We start from the raw sequence: 21,432 nt of genomic DNA, 5'->3' as shown, positions 1-21,432 counted from the left end.
TTCATTTTGTATTTGAGGAAATGGAGATAGACCATCCTAGCCTAAAATCATATAGTGGATAGTGGTACAGTTAGCACACAGCAGAGTACTTACTACCTGACAGGATGCCTGTTAAAGAAGTAAATCACCCATAGAATTTGTTTTTTCACAGAGGCTCCTCATTTTATTGTATTGCCTGATTTGACATATTTGGACCTGGGGGTTATGAGTTCATTAATAAGAATCTCAGTAAGCCCTATTTTTTGAGACCTGAGAAACTTGTTTACTGACAAAAGGTGTTTTAGATTTCACTGCACAGATTGGACATTTTTGCATTCCCTTCTCTCTCGCCCATCCAGAGAAGCTGCTTGTTACCACTTGCTTCTAGGACCAAGTTTTGTGTACTGTTTCCGTTTTATATATGTCAGCATCTACCTCCTTTTGGTGAATGTAATCAAAAGTCAACATAATGTTGAAACTCCTATATTAACAGCTCAGAAATGCTGAATGGCCACCTGGTTGTACTATTTAAAAAGCAGAGCTTTACAGTGAAAATTGTGATAGCCCGGGTGTCACAGAGACTTGTGTCTCAATCCTGATCCTGACGCAGGACACACGCACACACACAGAACGGATTCAAGCATTAGGTAATATTTTAGGGTGTTCTAAGCCTCAGGATACAGATGGATGACAAATGGTTTTTGAGATTGAATACAACAAGCCACTTTTTCTTTTAAACGACAGCCTTGATTTCAACCTGGCTTGAAAATGTTCCACTTAAAAAAAATGTTGCACCACATCCAAACGGTTACAAAAGATCCAATTTGGACTGAATACATAACATTTATGAGCACTGCTCAAGCCTCTCTTTCATTGTTTTCCTTCCTAGCTAACAAATAATAAAATTCTACTAGAGATTTTTAGATATGCGTTTATTATTATGGCTATGGATAATGTTCAAGAACCTCATATATTGGCAGCACAAGCTACAGGGCCCTTTTGAGCACTCTTTAGTGTATTTCCCTGATTTATTTTCATCATTGCACATATCAGAACCTGATACTGTCTTTCTTTATGTGCTTGTTTATTTAGCCTCTTACCTTCTTCTCCTAGAGTGTAAATGCCATGAGAACAGGGACCTACTATATGTTTCCATTGAACTTGCCCTAGAAGTTAGATTTGTATCTGGAGGAAGCACTCAATATATAGTTGATGAATTAATGAATGAAAAGACTATCGCTGAGCAGGAGTCCCTTGAACTTCCTGTAGTTTAAGATAATGTCTTTTGAAAATTTAAATTCATTTAAAATTTACCGTGCAGTTTATATTGACAGTGCTGTGTGGTCTACCCAGGATGTACAATAAGAGATGCCTAGAAAAATACTTAGAAATTTATAAGGACATCCTATTCATTTAGCTACGAATGTTAAGACTGTTCAACAAGGGTAACTTTTAAATATATTTTTACATCACTTATTTTCGGGAAGTGATTAGTAATCACTTCTCTTTGTTTATGGAGCCATTTAATGTAATGGAAACAATGAAATCTTGAGAGATTTTATATTCACATTTTGCCTCTTCAGAGCTGTGGAACTTGTGCAAATTAATTACCGCTCTAAGTCTCAGTCTTATGACCTATACAGTGGGAACACCACTTATTCCCAGGATTGCAAATAACCAGTAAGATAAAAATGTGCCTAGCCTACAGTACGTGCCACACAAATATTTGTTAAATGTTACTGAGTAAGAAGAGTTAAACCTGGCCCTGGGAAGCCTGTCCCTTCAAAGTAGGTCTGTCCTCAGTCTCATTGCATGAAAGTTTAGGGAGAAGACAAGTGCAACTTACGGTTTCTGCTCTCAGTGACAGGCAGAGGAAATACATATTGAAATAGCATCTGTATTGAGATGTTAAAAATGAAAAAAAAAATGTGTGATACTTGGCAAATACGTGTTGTAGACAAATGATATTGAAATTCAGGCAGTGGGATGGAGGGAGCAAATAAATCAGTTTTCCCTTAATATTTGCAATATCAGAGCCTAAAAATAGCTTCGCATTTATCTCGGACAACTGCAGTGGGGTACTGTGGGTGACTTGAGCATTCCGCAGAAGACCTAAAGAACAGTTGCAAATGGATGGCTTGTGTGACTGGAACCAAGGGATATTCTCCAGGATTCATTTAACCTAACACTGTGTACATGGCGTAGAGGAACTTGTAAGATGTAAATTTCTTGTGTTGTTTGAAGGCTTGAGTGTGCCGACCTTCCTGGAGCCATGGTCTGTCATCCAAATGGACCCTGCGTCATTGCCAAGAAAACTTTCTTGGGAGAATGTTTTCTGGCTGTTTCTGGTACATGAAGGACTTGGGCATACTTGTCTTCTCCTTAATTCATGGAGAGTAGATCACAATCAAAGGCCTCTTGCTCAAGACCAGTAACCCACCCAAATATCTTCAGATATCCAACTCACCAAAAAGGAACAGTGCATAAAATCACACACCCCACATAGAGGTAGGAAAGGAAGTGCCTTTCATTTTGATCTGCCCATTGGGAGAAGCCCGTTACGCCCTGCCTGAGCCATGAGTTCAAATGTGTTGGTAGAAGGCATTTTGCAGAGAAGTTGTCAGTCTGTGACTAGTTTCCTTTTACGAGATAAGGAGAATGTTTAGGTTACCTGAGATGATCTCTGGAAATGTAAGAGTAGACTCCAGTATATTTTTTTCAGCCATGAAAGGACTTGCAATCTAATGTATAACCAAAAAGACCAGAATGCTCATTATAAAGCTGAGAAGGCTTGAATCTGATTTTTCATCATCATTTCTTTTTGCACCATCTTGTGTAATCAGCTTTTTCAAAGGATTTTTCCTGTCATCTGTGTCTGCAGGAACATTCAAAGCCAGATTTAAAATCAGTATCTCAAAACTCAGAACCTCTGACAAGCTTTACAAGCATTATGTTTACCTCCCTCTCTTTCTTGTTCTTTCTCTCTCTCTGTCTCTGTCATTCTCATTATGTTCTTCTTTGTTTATTTTTACAGGCTTGTCATTTGCAATATCCAATGTGATGTGTAAGGTTGGGCTTAATTGAGATTTCCAAATTGTTGACCTTTGATTCAAATGAATGGAGCAAAAAAAATCATCTTTCAGCTAAGGTATAACTTATGTCTGTAGTCATTAATGTAACACCAAGACTTTACTCAAAAATGAAGAAATGCTAGCATAACGTGCCTTATGACTGTGTTAATTAAGTACTGAATGACTTATCTTCTTATGGGGGGTGAGTTTAGAATTAGAAAGAAAGACCAAAATTCAAATCCCAATTCCTTCATTTACCAGTTGCGTCACCTGGAGAAAGTTGCTTAAGCTTTGAAAGCCTCAGCTTTGGTTTACAATAAATCCTTATAATTGATTCTTCCTATTTTGAAAGGGCAAATTTGGTCTAAAGGGTGTTCTCTTGAATTTTTCTGTCTATCCGTACCATAATCAGTGCTTATGGCAATATAGCCCTCCCTTAGTAAAGGAGGCATGGCACACAATGAATGATTTTCCAGTTGCCTTTTTGTTTTACAATTTGCTTGTTGAAATATCTCTGTATCATTCTGTCATCAACTCCTCAGTCATGCCATTTGTTATATATGAATATGACATGTGTCTCCTGGAACTATTGTAAATGCTGTTCATACTCCAAAATACTTTGTGGAAGTTGCTAAACATACGATAAAGTATATTTTAAGCCATTGGATTTTTTCGTTATTCATCACTATTATTTCATTCATGCGTGCATGCATTCAATAATTATCTATGGAAAGCTTACTATGTGCTTGTCTTGTGGGAGGTGGAGAGAGAGGGCACCTGACCTCCCGGGGCTTGCCGGCTGCAGGGCAGTGGGGAAAATAAATGGAAAATGCAAACGCCAGGGAATAACTGTAATGACGTGTGTCATCAGTACTAAAGGACGCTTATTCTGTGGGTCAGGGAAGATTTGCCAGGGGACATTCATTTATGCTGAGGTCTGATAAATGAGTAGATCCAGCTATCTAAGGGTGGAGGGAAAAGTGTTTCAGGCAGAAGGAACAGCATTTAAAAGTGGACAATTTTGAGGAATGAGAAGGGGTGAGTGAGTGAAGGATAGGAGGGGAGGTTCCTGCCATGTCTGCCCCATCTTTCCAGCCAATCTCAGGAGGTTGAACTTTATCCTGAGAACACGGGCCAACCATCGACTGGTTGTAAACAGGCCACGAAACTGACGTGACAGGTGGCTTGGCTAACTCTGGAAACACAGTACTGCTAGATTGCAGAAGACAAGTCTTTGTGTGAAAGAGCCTGAAATTCCTGAAGATGATTTCTTGAGGAAAATATAACAGGTTTCTCATCTTCTCCTTGTTAAGACTCCAATCTTAGGGCACAGGACATGTCTCTGGAGTGTCTCCCTGCCTCTTCAGTTACTCTAAGGAAACTAAGGGCCCTGACTCAGAACTGGATTTTCCAGCCCAGGGCTCCTGGACACCTTGCCTCATGAACAGTAAAAGAGGGTCCCCTCCATGTGGCCAGATGTTGGTCTCTTACACGTTGTCAGAAGAATATGAGCTTTTGAGTATTCAGTGTCGACCATCTCGAAAACCTTTCCCTTTTCCCCTATTCCATCCCCTCCCTTCTTCCTAGAGAATATCACCTCCTTTGGGTATCAGGTCAGATCAACCTCACCCTCTCAGAAAACAGGAAAACTTTCCCAACCATCAAAACTAAAGAGTGGGTAGGTATCCTTGCTGTGGGCTCATGTAACAGCCTGGGTTTTTTGTCCTTAGTGGGTATCACTTGTCACAGTGTTGAGATCTTTGACCTGTCTTGTGCTCTTAGGCTGTGAGCGTCACTCAGGCAGGGATTTGTCCTTAGTATCTCTCCTGCCTACAGCAAACTCCTATGTAGGTAAGAATGTTAAATAAACATTTGTACAGTTAAAGAATGAAAGGAAGTTGGGGTAATGATACTTCAGTTTAACAAGGCTTGTAAAGTCTGTGGTCATTCTGTGAATTGACTGCATATACGATTATAAAACTCCAAAGAATGTTATACTACTTTTACTATATATTTAAAACCTTCAGGTGTTTGTGGTGGTTTTAATTTTCTTTTTAGAAATTCACGTTCTTTTATTTATTTATTTATGACTGTGTTGGGTCTTCGTTTCTGTGCAAGGGCTTTCTCTAGTTGCGGCAAGTGGGGACCACTCTTCATCGCGGTGCACGGGCCTCTCACCATCGCGGCCTCTCTTGTTGCGGAGCACAGGCTCCAGACGCGCAGGCTCAGTAATTGTGGCTCACGGGCCCAGTTGCTCTGTGGCATGTGGGATCTTCCCAGACCAGGGCTTGAACCCGTATCCCCTGCATTGGCAGGCAGATTCTCAACCACTGCGCCACCAGGGAAGCCCTAATTTTCTTTAAGAAGAGTAGATACATGTATATGTAACACTGAATCACTTTGCTGTACACCTGAAACTAACACAACATAGTTAATCAACTATGCTCCACTATAAAATAAAAATGAAAAAAGAAAATTTTTTGGAAGTTAATTTCTGACCTATAGCTTAAACCAGCAGTCAAAAATTTTTTTCTTGGTCCAAATATAGGAAGAAACCAACCAAGACATTTCATTCTTGAGAATAGTGTTGGATCTGTATCTGAAACATTCGAGGGGGGGAAAGCAGTTTCTAAACAGTGTTTATGTCTGTTTGCCGTGTGCACTATACTTGGTTCAGATAATCATGTTTTCACATCTCCTTTTTTCCATGTATCTGACCCAAGAGCCTTGAACTTTTTTTTTTCCATTTTTTACAATTGATGCTGTATTTGGAACCATCCACTTGTTGTTTAATCTGTAACCCTTTTTACTTAACTGTATTTTGAACATTGTATCACAGAGAGGACTGAATTATATAATAGAGGATTGAATTATATAATAGAGGAATATGTAGATTTTTCTTGGTTTATATAATAAGATGTTTACAAAGTAAGATGAAGTGTTAAAGAACCACTAAGCTCCAAATGAAGGTGAATTAAGAGAAATGAGAAGGACTCACAATGGGTTTAGGTTTTTTTTTTTTTTTTTTTTTTTTTTTTTGGGTTTAGGTTTTTAAAAAAAAATTTTATTGAGGTATTATTGGTTTATAATATGATGTACGTTTCGTGTGTACTACATTCTATTTCTACTTCTGTATCCCCTGGGGAGTGCTCACTACCAAAAATTTATTTTCCATCCATCATCATACAGTTGACCCCCTTTACCCATTTTGCCCTCCCCCCCCCTCCCCTCTGGTATCCCTTTTCTGTTCTGTGTATCCATGCTTGTTTTTGTGTGGTTTGGTTTGTTCATTTATTTCCTTTTTTTGTTTGTTTGTTTGGACAAGTCCATTCATGTTGTCACAAATGGGAAGATTTCAGCTTTTTTATGGCTGTACGTAGTATTCCATTGTATATGTATATCACATCTTCATCCGTTCACCCATTGGTGGGCACTTAGCTTCTTCACATAGCTTGGCTACTGTAAATAATGCCATAATGAATGTAGGGGCATATGTATCTATTTGAATTAGTGTTTTCATGTTCTTCAAATAAATACCCAGAAGTGGAATTGCTTGGATCATATGGTAGCTCTATTTTTAGTTTTTTAAGGAACCTCCATACTGTTCTCCCTAGTGGCTGTACCAATTTACATTCCCACCAGCAGTGCAAGAGGGTTCCCTTTTCTCCATCCTCCTTAACACTTGTTATTTCTTGCCTTTTTGATAATAGCCAGTCTGACAGGTATGAGGTGGTAGCTCATTGTGGTTTTGGTTTGCATTTCCCTGATGATTAGTGACGTTGAGCATCTTGTCATATGCCTGTTGGTCATCTGTGTGGCTTCTTTGGAGAAATGTCTATTCAGCTCCTCTGCCCTTTTTTTTTAACTGAGTTGTTTGTTTTTTGTTGTTGTTGTTCAATTGTATGAGTTTTTATATATTTTGAATATTAACCTCTTATGTATTATTTGCAGATATCCTCTCACAGAGGGTTTAAGTTTAGTGAGCAATGTGTCTTCTAGTTTACACAAGAAAATTGTCATATATTTCACAAATATTTCTTAGGCGGTATTTGATAGGGAAATCATACTTAACATTTAGTATATTTTTAAACTCCTACTGATAAACTATCATACATTTTAAATCAATGACTGAAAACAGTGTGGCAAACATAACGTGATGGGATGGAAAGAATGTTAGATGAGGCATCTCATCATCTCAACTTGAAGGTCTTAAAAACAATCTAGAAAACAGAGCATTGCCAATTCTTAGGGTTCACGTAAGCATATTTACGCATTCATAAAGTTAATCTGCAGTAATAGCAACCATTTTTCTTTTCGAACTAGTTTTGAATTACTTGGTAGTTCAAAATATTTTTAATTTAAATGAGATCAAGACTTTAAAAAACAATTCTAAACACAACAATCAGCCCCAGGAACTCAACTGCCCTCCAGTGGGAGAGAAGGACGTAAGCAACTGGTGTTTAATGGGTCAGAGTTTCTCTTTGGGGAGGTGAAGAAGTTCTGGAGGTGGAAGTTGATGGTGGTTGTACAATGGTATGAATGTACTTAATGCGACAGAACTGTCCACTTAAACATGGTTCAGGTGGTACATTTTATGTTATGTCTATTTTACCACAAGAAAAGAAATTAATCTCCACTTACTGAGAGGTGATTGCCGTAAGGAAGCTGTGTGCATGCTTGTTTCTCCTCATTAAGAGTCTCTTTAGCCTGGATTTTAGGTGGTTCTTTGCATATTTGAAAAATCGGTATCAGTTGCTATTGTCTTCTTTTAAAAATTTGTGCGTGAAAAAGTCTATTTTGGACAAAAGAAAAAAAAAAAAGATCATTATAGGAATTTGTTGCTCTGCTGGAAAGTTTCCAGAAAGAAAAGAAGTTATAGTGACTTTTCCACTCATCTTGCCCAGTGAATATTTTTTTAAAATGTCCTTTTCATCTTCCCTTCACTCTTTCCCGTGGTCCACATGGTGAGGCAGAAGGCTGTGAACTGAGTCTGATTTGTGAGGGTCCTGAGGACACTCAGAACGGGATAACGCAGGCGGGAGAAGCAGCCTCAGGTTCAGAACCTCTGTCGAGGGACTGCTGACGTGGAATCTTAGACTTACTTGGTTGTTTCCTGGCCCAGTCCAGGGTCTCCCTGAGTCTCAGTTTTTTCCAACATAAAATGGGGGGGAAAATAACACTTTCCCTCTTGGTTTTGCAAATGGGTTAATGCATGTGCATGTGTCTTGTAGATTGTAAAGTGCTCTAAAGGCTTAAAATGGCCTTATTCTTTCTACTGCTGTTTAACTATTAATGATTTGTTTCACTGATGATTCCTGTGGTATTAAATGAATAAAGAATATCACTGAGAAGTAATGCTCCATTCTGTTTTGACTGTATACCAGGTTATGTCAGCCTGGGGAGAAGTGGAAGCAGAGACGCGGCTATGATTTGGCTCTTTGATTTCCCTCTTGGTTTCCTTCTTTCAATCCATGCCCGGAGCAAGCAGCTCTCTCATGAACCCTTGAATACAGATTGAAATATATTCAGAGGAGATAGGCTTTTGATTTATTTGAATTATATTTACCTTTGGGTCAAATTCGTTTGAGTAGAGAAAATAAATAGCAAATAATCGTAGACGTGAGAAGGCTACACATTCTTTTAGGAGAAATCTTGGGAAATACAGTGGAATGTTGTACAAGAATTGCCTTTCTTCTCAATAGTTGCTTTGGTGATGGTTCTGAGGGTGATATAGAATATGCTGCTGACCCACTTTAAAAAATGTATGTGAAGTATATGCTATAATGCAAGAAACGTGTACTGTGGGTGATTAAGAGGCGAAGTATTTTTTATTAAAGGTAAGGAATTACAGTTGTGTGTGTGTGTGTGTGCACACGTGTGTTTCTCTGTGTGCTTGCTTCTTTAGAGATGGAGACGGAGACAGGGATTCTTCCTTTCTTTATACTCTAGGCAACGTTTATGCCCCCTGGGAAGGGATACTGTTTATTTTTCTTCCTATACCTTTTGTGAAGTATGGAGACTCTTGGATGGTGCCCTGTCACTCAGTAGGCTGAAGTGCAAATGCTAATTTATTGCCAGACTGCAGCATTGTGATTTGCATTCCAAATCAGACTGCAGAGTCCCATTATAAATTGCTTATCCTGTCGTTCCTCATCTAGAATTTGTTCTTTCTGCTTCCCCAAGAACGACCCTCGAAACAATTCTCTCTCAAGACATTCCCATTTAAAATCAGTTTTCGTGGCCGAAAATCACAACAGTATATTACAAAGGCGTCCACAGATTCTTTTCACAGAAATTGCAGTGTTTCTCTCCCTTTCCTTCAAGAGTTTCGTGGCGCTGAAGTGAAATAATGACTTAAAACGTATCTCTCAGGCTTCAAGGTTTATGCTCATTCTTTTGAAAACCATACTTCTCTATCTTTTTAAACCTGAGAGGTGTGAGCTTACAAGTCCTCTCTCAAGGATAACCTTTTACAGATAAACCCTGAGATGGCATAATTGCATCCTCTCTTGGCACTTTTAAATCAAATTAACCAGATACGTGGGGAGGAGAGAAGAGGCGAACGCAGTTTTGTAACGTATCTGGGTGAGCAGCAAGCCTGCAGCATAAAGAACCGCCGGGAGTCTGGGCTTTCCCACTCTGGTGGCAGAGAGGGGGAATTAGGGGTTGGTGGTCTGCTTCCTGTTAGGAGAACACCCCTCCATCTGTTCCCAGCTCAGCCTGTTTCCAATTTAAAGCCCAGATTTCAATACAAACCTCAATTTCTTTTCCCCATTTGAAATGCAAAGCAAGCCTTTCACGTCCTAGAGCCTCTGCCACCGGGATTCAGACCAAATTTCCCCCCAAAATTCTCAGGCTCGTTGCTTGAATACCTGCTTACAGTGGTGCACAATGGACAGCATTGAGAAGAAAAATTAATAATCTTCACGGAAGAGTAATTTGAATGAAATTGCACTTGACAGCCTGTCTCCAAGCAAACAAGAAGCGCGAGGGAGCCTGAGCTAAGCTCCGAGGACTTACCCAAGCCACTGCTGGGGGAGCTTCCCAGGGACAAAAAAAAAAAAAAAAAAAAAAATCACTCGCTTCTCCTCCATCTAATTGAGCTTTTGATTAATTCCTTGTACCAGATTCTACTGAAGAAAGGTAGCCATGGAAGAGAATATGGAAGAGGGACAGACACAAAAAGGTACTGTGCTAGAAAGGGTTTATTTGTAACTAAGTCATTATTTTGCAGTTTCCTTGTTTGCTTTAGACACTTGCCAGGAAGGCTAATGAATGTTTCTGTCTTGGAAGGCGTTTTTTGTTTCCCCTTTAGTCTGTTCCCCACTTGCGTTCATATCTGGCGTGAATGTTGCCACTATTTGCAAATCTTTCAGATATAAGTATCCAGATGCGGAGTTGAGTGTTAGTGACGAGAGCATTGCGGTATCGTTGCGGGCTGTCCCTTGGACCTTTGTTCACCGTCATTTATTTCATGTTTTCACGCTTGTCGAGCTGGGTCAAGGGATTCCTGGTGTGAACCATAAATGCAATATTGGGGGCTAGTTGTAGTTAAAAATCTGGTGATGTAATAACCATTATCGATACCTTTGAATGGACATCCGATACAACAAAGACCGAGAGTGTATTTATTATATTTTCTTTGGTGCGCCTTTTAAAAAAATCCTTTTTTCTTTGAGTGGATGCAGTTGAGTTTTAATAGAGATGGAGCAAAGGTTCATACATTTTCAGAGCGTACGGTGACATTAAGGTTTCCCTTTCTGTAGAGTTGATTGTCATCAGCTTCTGCATAGTAAATGTCAAGGATATTCTCTGATGCATTTTCTAAGCCGGTGAGGTATATCTGGCTGTATAAGTTAAAGTGAAATTGTCATTTTTATAGGTTGAACATGGCCAGATATTGGCAATTTTAAATGATTCCAGTACTGTCGAATTTGTGTGTGTGTCAAGTGGTAGCTTTGGAGGGAACTGTAGCTTTCACCCAAGAATCGGCAGCATTTGCTCTCATGTCTGTTCAAGGCGTATGTAATGTTATAGAAAACACTCTTGTGTTCTTAGGATGGAAAGAAACATTAACACAGGTAATGCTACTTAAAGGTTACATTTAAGAGTAGTACGGAAAAGATTCAGCTATCAAATTTGATTTCAAATGTACATAAATGCATTATTTTAGAAAATTATATTTTACATGATAAAATAGGTAGGTTGGAAGTATAGTATAGTTTTTACATTATTTTGAACCATTCAGCTTTGCTGGGTCTTTCACCTTAACACACACGTACACACACTCACATATGCATAATAAGAAACATTAAATACTTAAAGGTTTTATAGAAGCAATAGAGGAAGGCAATAGATAAACCAGTGCCCAGGTTTTAGACATTAGCACACTTGTTAATGATACTCTGTAACAGAAACACAATAATCTACATAGATAGAATGTGATCTATTTTAAATTAAAAGAAAACTTCAACTGCCTTTACTCTGTGAACAAACAGCTGAAGTGTTAGTGATATAAAATGGCAAATTTTCGTGGTAATTTTCATCCTTAAAAGGCATCTCAATTGACTATTTTATTTTAGGAATAAAATACCTTATTTTAATATCTTTTTATAGCACATAAGAAGATTGCTTCTCGGCCAGTCAACCTGTTTAAGGAAATAGAAGTTTATCATTTTAAATAGAAAAATGATATTCATTACACTAAATAAAACCTTGAGATAAATCACGGATTGTGGTAACAGGTTGAGTATGTCTGAGCGTGCCTTGGTAGATGCAGGAACCAAGAAAAATGATGTAATTAGTTGTGATGTTTTTTTCTCCAGTAACACTGAAAATCTTTCCTTCATTGGGGTCGGGGTAGCGGTGATGTGATGATCACCTCCACCTGTCTCATTGGGTTCTTTTTATCATAGATGTGCATACTTAGTTCAGGAACAGCAGTGGGAAACAATTTTTAAAAATTAAAATTTGTATAATGATCTCTAAGTATATCAAGATATATAAGTAAAATATCTGTGATGAAGCTTTTTTTTTCTTAATGGAGAAAGAAGGTTTAATTTTCTTCATTCCTGGGGTCTTCTATTCCTTTCAACTATGCCTATGACACCTTTTCTATATAAGTTTGTTGTTAGAAAGTTATATTTGAATGTAAATGCTCTCTCTACTTGAGTGGAGGCAGGAAACAATGTGATGGGATCTAAGTTGGAGGAGTTCCTTGACAAGCAGATAAAAATCATTAGAGGTTTTTAAAGAGTTTAGGTGAACAAATTTGATAATCCATCCACTTAAAGGAAGGCAACACTTTGCATTAACCCTTATCCTGTTTTTCTTAAATTGCATAGGATTTTCTTAAGTAATATTTCAGATAGCACAGAATTCTCTGACGTTTGAAAGATGCTTTCCTGTCCCTTCTTAACAATTTAAATCGATTCTTCCCTGTTACAAATTTAAAGGACTTAAATTCATGTCAGTGTTTACTCATGTCATCTTCCAAATTCAGCTAGCATGTAAAATGGAAGCCAGTGGTTTAATAAACATATTTGAAAAAATACAATAGAGTTGGTATTTAAGGACTTAAAAAGATCTTCCATAGGAAATTATTTTTCTTCAAAATGAGTTCCCCCTTCCCCACTGACTCTGAAAGGCAACTGAAAGCAGTCCTGTGACATTTGCACTAATTTAACTCTATGTGTTCAGTTCGGGAGAGACAATAATAATAATGGGGTAACTCCACCAGCCGTTCTGCTCGGTGAACCCATGCCTTGGTGTGAAACTGAAAATGGGGGTCATTAATCTGTTACTCCATCCATATGTGCCCCCCTCCCCAAAGGTGAGTATATCTCATTGTGCTGAGTGGGAGTATAGTGTTTTAAGGAAATACGTTTTTTGTAAAACATGCCCTCTAAATGAAAGCCAATTATTTTATCTCAAGTTCAACCAAAGCAACAGTGTTCTGGTATTGGAGGGAAAACAAAAAGAAAAGAAAAGAGGCTGTTTTGAACTTAGCCCTTAGGTTCAGCCATAATAAACCCAGCATCACTGTCATGAAAAATCGAGATACATGGTCGCCGAAACCAGCAACAAGGGCTTCAGTTGTCATAGAGAGTTGGGCAAAGTGCATGAAGAGATTTTTTACAAAGATTTAAAAGGTATACATTTATGACTTGTAGATATGCAACTCTATCTGGAACATTTTGCCCAGTCCTCTGGGAAGAGGTGTAAATGATTTGAGGGTGTCTGATCATTAATGAATTAGTGAAATGTGTGTTCATATGGCCAGCCAAGTGGGTAGCCATTACTTTGTAGATAACCTCAGTGAACACATTACTGAATTAGGAGAGGTCACAGAGGAGGTCACTGATGAATCAATGATTAGAAGAAGTGATTTTAAAAAGTGATTATAGGGCTTCCTGGTGGCGCAGTGGTTGAGAATCTGCCTGCCAATGCAGGGAACGCGGGTTCGAGCCCTGGTCTGGGAACATCCCACATGCCGTAGAGCAACTGGGCCCGTGAGCCACAACTACTAAGCCTGCGCGTCTGGAGCCTGTGCTCCGCAGCAAGAGAGGCCGCGATGGTGAGAGGCCCGCGCACCACGATGAAGAGTGGCCCCCACTTGCCGCAACTAGAGAAAGCCCTCGCACAGAAACGAAGACCCAACATAGCAATCAATCAATCAATCAATCAATCAATCTTTAAAAAAAAAGTGATTATATAGAGATTAAAAGAAAATAACAATGAACAGGAAGAGCGGGCAAGTTGGAATCTTCATGAGCTGGCTGAACCGTTCCAAACAGCCAAAAACCTGATTGATTTCATTTCTGAATAGGAACATCGTATATGAAAGAAGCCTCCAAATTACAAGCTATGTACCGGAAGTGTTTGGTCAGCTCAGAAGATAGCCTCAGCGTTTCTCACCATGTTTTTCTAGCATAATTGACTAACAGCACGTGAATCTACGCTGTCAACCTCTCCAGCGGAGCAGAGTCCCAGGCTGACTTCCTCTGGGAATCAGTCCTTGGTGATCCTGAAGGACTGGGTCACTGGAGCACATCACAGAAGATCCCACCTGGTGGGAACAGCCCCGCTTCCTCACCGCAGACCCATCACGTGGCCACTGCCTAATGGTCCTCACTCAGCCTCAGCCCAGCACCACTAACGTAGGTGCCGTGTCAGCATCCTTATTAAAACCAGCAAGAATATCTCAGTGAAAGGGCAGTGCACAGATCTGTTTTTTCCCAGTCAGTTGTTATGTCTGTCTCTCTCATAATTAACAACACTGTATGATTATATTTATGTCTGCTCATAATTATATACTTTACATTCGACAAGTATACACGCATAGGACAAAAGCATATATATCATATTTGTGGGCTGACAAAGTCTTTTCAAAACTTTTTTTGACTAGGGTTATTTCTGCCTTGCCAGATGACTTTGGAGCCTAACTCTTCCTTAAACAGATGTCATCCCCGAAGAAGAGACACCACTGTAATAACTGGGAAGAGAGGCAGCTTCCGCTCATTCTCTCTAGATGATGTTGGTCAATGTAAATTACCCTGTGATTTCAGTGCCAGACAATGGCCTAGGGACTCTACATAAATTAATTCACTGACTCTTCACAGTGACCTTTGGTGGTACTAATATTGAGAAAACTAAAAATCAAATAGGTTAATTAACTGGACCAAAGTCTCATAGTAGCAAGTAGCAGAGCCGGGGTTCGATACAGTCAGACGGAGGCCATGGTCTGACTTCCAACTACACCCCGCGTTGCACTAGATGTCAACGTGGCCTGCCTGCCACACCCCCTTCTTAGTGACTCAGCTCCAGCACTGCGCTAGTCAGCCGTGCTTGGTAACTCATGGCTGTGTTCTTTATCACCAACCCTGGCTGTTTTGGCCAGATGTGAACAGCTTCACCAAGGGCAACCAATCCGTAGGTGAGCCAGCCGTCTATGACCTGTAAGTCTTGACTCCAAAAAGATGGGCTTGGTCAATGGGACTCCTCTCTTGAGGCTGGGAGAAGATGCTTCTTCGTGTGTTGGGAGGGTCTCTTTATCCCTTCGTGTATCCTTCTAGTGACTGGGCTGCCCATCCCCCAGCTACTCTGAGTGAGTCTCAGTTCTTGGCAATCAAAAGGCCTCTAAATAAAACAGATGTCCAGATCCTTGTAGGAAGCGGATATGAAGGGACTTAATGTTAAGAACTTTGCCCCAAGTTTAACCTGCTAAGGGGCAACTGAACCAAATGTACACTTACTGTATACTTAAGTGTCAACTTGACACACTACTCTTGAACACATCCTAGGTGATGCTGAATTTTTCCCTCACCAATATTTTATTTTTATAATTTGAATCATTAATTCACCCTAAAACTTACCAAGTAAGCATTGGTAGTCAAATATTTTGAGAACCATTGCAAGAGAAATTAAAGAACCAGAATGAGTCAAAGTGTCTGCTTTATTAATAGGATTAGAATCTTTAATAGTGTGCCATTGAAATCCATAGGCCTGTGACTAAGAAAATAACAACATCAAAAACCTTCGAACAGTCATGGAAATGGAAGAAATTAATTAGCCTCCTTTTGCTTTTTGGATGTTAGCTACTTGTAGACTCATGAAAAAGGGAATTTGTCTTGTCTAGACAGTAGCTCCAAGTGGACAAACTTCATCTCAACAAGCATTGTCAGATGTCATCAGCATTTAGACAACAAAGCTAGAAGAAGCTTAGAGATTGAGATTTTATAAAGCACACAGGAAAACTCTGTCCTGTGATTTGACAGCCGTGCTTTTACTAGTGTTTGCTGCACTCTAAGAAATTAACTTCATGTTGTTATCAGATGTTCTAAGACACCTGCCAGTAGGGAAAATTAGCTGTATTTTTCATAAAATTTGGTAAATATTCCCAGAACTTCTGCATTGCCCTGGTTTTTATGACTTTTGTAGTTTAGATTTTTTTTTTGAATTTCTGAATTTTATTTTATTTATTTTTTTTATACAGCAGGTTCTTATTAGTTATCCATTTTATACATACCAGTGTATATATGTCAATGTAGTTTAGATTTAATGTTTTAGAATATTGTCATCTTATATTTCCATTGGATCTGTTGCTAATTATGTTTTTTAAAACTGTGGGTGCTATTTGTCTCTGAGACCCACATGCTCAATAACACAAGTTCTACCATCTTGTTAGGATAAAGGATATATGTCAGGTTTTTTTTTTACCGTATCATTAGAATGAGTGTATTCCCCTTTTAAAGTGAAAGCGCTTAATGTAGTTACTTCATTAACTCCTTGAACTGAAACTTAGTCTTAAACATTTAAGGAAACTGAGAAAGACAGTATGGCGGACTGAGATACTGATACAGAATGAAGGTAGAGTGATGACTTCAAAATGGTGCTTGGAAATTAGTTAGTCTTTAATCTCAAAGGCAGTGGTGCGTGTGGGATTCATAGGATACAGGAGATGACTCCCAGTTTGTCAATTTTGGCCTCCATTTTCCTCTACACATGCACTCCTCCCCGCCCCCTCCTCCCCATGCAAAATGTTTGACAGTTTTCTTTTTCATACATCGAAGACAGACTGCCTGGCTTATTTTCAAAATCCTTTTGGATAGCCTCCATACTAACAGGTGGCACAGCTGTGGATTAGCTGACACTGTAAAAATAATTCACGTTTTCCCATGTGTTCTCTATTCAAATGGTGCCCATTGTCTTAGATATTCTTAATCTGAGAGAAACTTCCTTTTTTGCTCTGAGAAAATAAAGGGAAAGAAAAACAAAAGATAGCTGACTGTTTCTCTCAACTTGCAAGTGGGAAATTTAACTTTGGTCACAGGTGACAGTCTGTTTTCTGGGGCCCGTTTATAGAGCTCACTGGGGAATAAGTTACAATATGAACAAATCTGAGATCAGAGAAAAAAGGAAGGAGGCCTGTTGGGTTTTAAATGATTTGTGTTCCTAAAGTATTAAGACATATCAACCTGTCAGAACATTACTGCTGTGTATAACCAGAAGAGTTTCCAAAAGAGAGAAAGACATTTTGGCACATTGTTTAAATTGCTTAATGTTTTTGGACTTACGTTTCTATCATATGAGAAATAATAATCTTTTAGTACAAAAGAGAGTGATTTGGTGGAATCAATCCCTGAGAATGATTTTAGGAACATAAAACATGTTGTTCACATTGCCTCCTACTATTGAGCATGTGTGCTTTTAATTTGTTCGCAAGTAAAGGTGAGGGAATTAAAAATTTTTGCTAATTACCATTTTCCACTAATTAGTAATAGAAATTTCATTGTTTTGGCAAATATTTTCTCTTTTTTAATGCAATTTATTTTCTCCATTAGAAAGGTCCTTTGAATGATGAATTAGCTATTTTTTCTTAATAAAATAGAATGTGGAAGAAAAACTTGATAATTGTTTATATTCCTTTATTGTTATTTGATGAGAAAAAGTTCTAGTAAATTATTCAAATAAAGAAATAGTACATGATCAAATCCCTTTCCCTGAAAACTTAGCTATTTTTTTCAATTTTTGGGACACCTCTCCACATTTCCTGTATCAGTGGATATACATTTTCATTTGTAATAATGTATACCATATCAATTTTACACTTCAACTTAGTGACTGAACATCTGAAACATAGCTAACTGCCTGTACTAACATGATTTATTTTTCATGGAAAAATAGTAAATATAGTAGCAAATATTTAATAATCTAGGCACTGTCCTTAGCATTTCATGTCAAGTATCTAATGTCAAATATATATGTTAACATTAATTCATAATAAAACTGTATTGATTATAGTTTTCTTATCAATTTCAAAGGTTCTTTGATTTTCGAGGACACTATTTAGTCAATGGCTATTTAGTTCAGACTTAACTCTACAGGGAACTAGAAGAAAACCTTATACAAATATCCAGAGAACATAGAGGATTTTAACTTAATGAAATGAGATAGTCTTCATTTCAAAGAAAATAAAATGTGTCTAGTTAAAAAAACCATTCTTTCCCATAATAAAAATATTCAAATACAAATTTTGGAATTTTAGACTGGAAATTTCTTTTTCAGCGCTAGTAAAGAACTGTATATATTTTTGATAAAACATCTTTCAGTATTTTGCTACTAGAATCAGTTTTTAAAAAGATAGGATCGAGCATTGTTTGAGCAATGGAATGCTCAGATATGACATTGAATAAGGTTTGTCCATTAAAACCAACCTTAGGCTTTGAGAAGTTCTGAAGGTCTTAAGCAGAGCCCATATATCATTAAACCCAGGTTCATTTAATACTTCAGAAATATTATTATAATTTTGCATCAATTAAAAAAAATCTCATCCTTTTACAGTAAAGATGACTTTGAATGCTACTCATACAATAACTGAACTTAAAACATTTTAAATCTCTTCACTCCACCATCCATAATAGAAAGTGGTAATTAAATCATAAGATCTGGAATTCGGAAACCATGTACTGGATTCTCTCCATAAAGCACAACCATGTAGAAAACGCAGACATTTTTGTAGTCAGCTATCATACTGAGTGGCCCATTAACTTGTGGGTTTCCAGAGCAGATGACTTTTGCTACAGCCGTCTTTTCCTGTAGCATAACTTGCTTTCCGTATAACTTCATCTGTACTATTCAATCCTAGTTTTCTCAAAACCCTTTTTTTTTTTTTTTTTTTTGAGAATTAGTTTTCTCTACCATTATCTTTGGGATTGATGGGTTTATTGTGAGTATTAGATGGAATAGTGAATAGGTGAACGTGCCTATCACCGAATCTCCAACAGAGTAGGAGTGTAGTCAGTTCAGGTCCCTTCTCCTTGTCTCTTCCCTCTCATCACATAACACATTGTGACCATTTACACAATAACTAGGCAACTTTCCTTGAGACAGAGAGCCAGAATTGCAAATTAAACAATACTAGATTTAATCACTTTCTTGAATTGTTGTGACAGTTATTTTCTAAATGTTGGTTTAGCATTTAATAAATGACATCTCATATTATCTTTTTTTTTTAAAATAAATAAATAAATAATTTATTTATTTATTTATTTATGGCTGTGTTGGGTCTTCGTTTCTGTGCGAGGGCTTTCTGCAGTTGCGGCGAGCGGGGGCCACTCTTCATCGCGGTGCGCGGGCCTCTCACTATCGCGGCCTCTCTTGTTGCGGAGCACAGGCTCCAGATGCGCAGGCTCAGTAATTGTGGCTCACGGGCCCAGTTGCTCCGTGGCATGTGGGATCTTCCCAGACCAGGGCTCGAACCCGTGTTCCCTGCATTAGCAGGCGGATTCTCAACCACTGCGCCACCAGGGAAGCCCCCTCATATTATCTTTTTATATAAATGTTATGTCCCTTCTTAGGGGTCTTAGGGGTATAGATTTTATCTTTTGTTCTTGAACCCAATCTGCAAAGTCTCATTCATGTCTTGTGATGATGATGATGATGGAAACTCAGAGGAGAGGAAGAGAAAGAGGAGGGTGAAGAGGAAGAAGGAAAAGATGAGGTCAACCATACAGCCTAAAAGAAAGATGAAACACGTTTCCTTCCTAAATAAAGACAGACCTTACAGAGCAGCTAAGCCTAACTTGGAAAAATGCTGCCGTGACTCCATTTTATGCCATTAGATTTGAATTTTAAAAAAGTTCTTTTTTCTTCTGACCTGCAGTACATTCTGCAGTTTGATAGCAACCTTCATGAAAATGAGTAGACTTTCGTTTTATTATGAAAGAACCCATGTATTATTCACATTCCAATTTTAGCAATTAAGTGAAATTCATTGAACTGTCAAGTTTAGCAGATGGTTGCTGAAACTTTGAAAGTTATGTCTTAGAACTTTTTAAAAGATGCTGAGAAAGAAAATGTAACATAATGGTTTATAAATTTGCTGACACTAGGCTCACTGTTCATTAGAGTTGATCAAAGAAAAAAGTGCAAGAGGAAATAACAGTTTTAAATTATTGAGGACAATTTAATAAGATGAGGTCTTCCTGAGGCTCTATCTAGTCAGTTTTCAAGATCATAAATTCAAAGACTAGCATGTCAACAAGGAACAAAATTTCTTTTTACCTTCTTTTATGCTTTCCATTTTCATATTCTTATCAGTATGTAGTTTGTACCAATTGCCCAATATTGTGGTTGTGAACAAGACACAGTCTGAAAAAAGGGCATTTAAGCTCTAGTCAGTGGTACGTGGGGAGTATTTCCATACAATATTTGAATGTTTATCTCTTTGTCCCTGCAGTTTGGTGTACTAATTTTTTGGTATATCATCACTGATTTATGCTTGGAATCAACATATGATACATTATCTGGTGAAATCGAGAGGGAGTTCTTCTTGAACATCTAAAGTTATGTAATGTTTTGTATGCCAGTTATATAGTGAGGTCAAAAAAGTAAAATCTTGGGAGAAGACAAATTTATTTATTTATATGTTCTTTTTATACAGTGATTTGTTGCAACCCTAGATAAAAACTTAGTCATCAAAGAGGTGACAGACACTTACTACTGATACTGATCTCTACTCCACAAAAGAGTGAGGGGATCCGCTAATATATGACATATATGATTCTTTCATAATGATGTTTGGAATATCGCCTGTATATCAAATGTGGATACCACTTTAATATGAATATTAAAAGTATTTTTACCCGTTGTTTCTGGTAAAGTGGGAGGAAAGTTTGTGTCACATTCACAGAAAGATCGTCATTACAATATCTGGCCTCAACTCTAGTACTTTATTTATTCTTTCAAATTCTGCAGTGATGCAAAAGCAACATCATTATAACCTAATGATTCTGAGGTCTCTTCAGGCAGCTGGATTCCCATGCCTCTGTCCCACCAAGCATTGCAGTTTTTAAAATATTAAAAATAGAGTGTATTTTTTCATCTAATATGCTCAATTAAAAAAAATCAAATCTACTGGCCACTCCACTTCATCTGTGTCAGATTGTGGACACAGCTCCTCCTGTTTATTGACATATGTTCATTTTGCTTCAGCCTTTAAGTATTAACAGAATTATTTTTAAGTGTCTCCTGGGTGATTTGTGACTTATTTGACTATATTGTAGTTGTGTTAGTTTGACCATCTCAAATTTCTAATACCAAACAATTTGTTCTACAAAGATGGCATTTCAATATGTCCGTACTGTTAGTGTGCTACCTTTAATGAAAAAACTTAATGAGTCCATAGTTCCTACATAGGAAATAGAGAAATAATATATGATATGACATGATTAAGAATTGCAAATCATATTTACATGGAGTTTACAGTAAATTTATCGAATATGTTTTCCCCAAAATCATTGTGAGCTCATTAATTTGTTGTGCTATTTTACCTTTTTTAGCAAAAATTGACAAAATGTTTGGAAACTTGATTGATGTGTTC

At 37.9% G+C, this 21,432-nt stretch overlaps 1 protein-coding gene across 3 annotated transcripts in view; it reads left to right on the top strand.

Moving 5' to 3' along the window:
- The window catches only part of GPM6A (glycoprotein M6A), a 259,990-nt gene that overhangs the window by 116,498 nt on the left and 122,060 nt on the right, over positions 1-21,432 (top strand). Inside the window, exon 1 of one of the 3 annotated variants that reach the window (XM_082444138.1) lies at positions 9,669-10,236. The exons of the other annotated variants lie outside the window; for them this stretch is intronic. Coding sequence (XP_082300264.1) covers positions 10,200-10,236 — 37 coding nt within the window. The 5' untranslated portion in view covers positions 9,669-10,199. Of the gene's footprint in view, positions 1-9,668; positions 10,237-21,432 lie in introns of those variants that run through there. 3 annotated transcript variants of the gene reach the window in all.

This window comes from Balaenoptera physalus (genome assembly GCF_965194825.1).
Source record: "Balaenoptera physalus genome assembly, chromosome: 21".
Lineage (NCBI taxonomy): Eukaryota > Metazoa > Chordata > Mammalia > Artiodactyla > Balaenopteridae > Balaenoptera > Balaenoptera physalus.
This window is presented reverse-complemented; position numbering and strand designations above follow the sequence as displayed.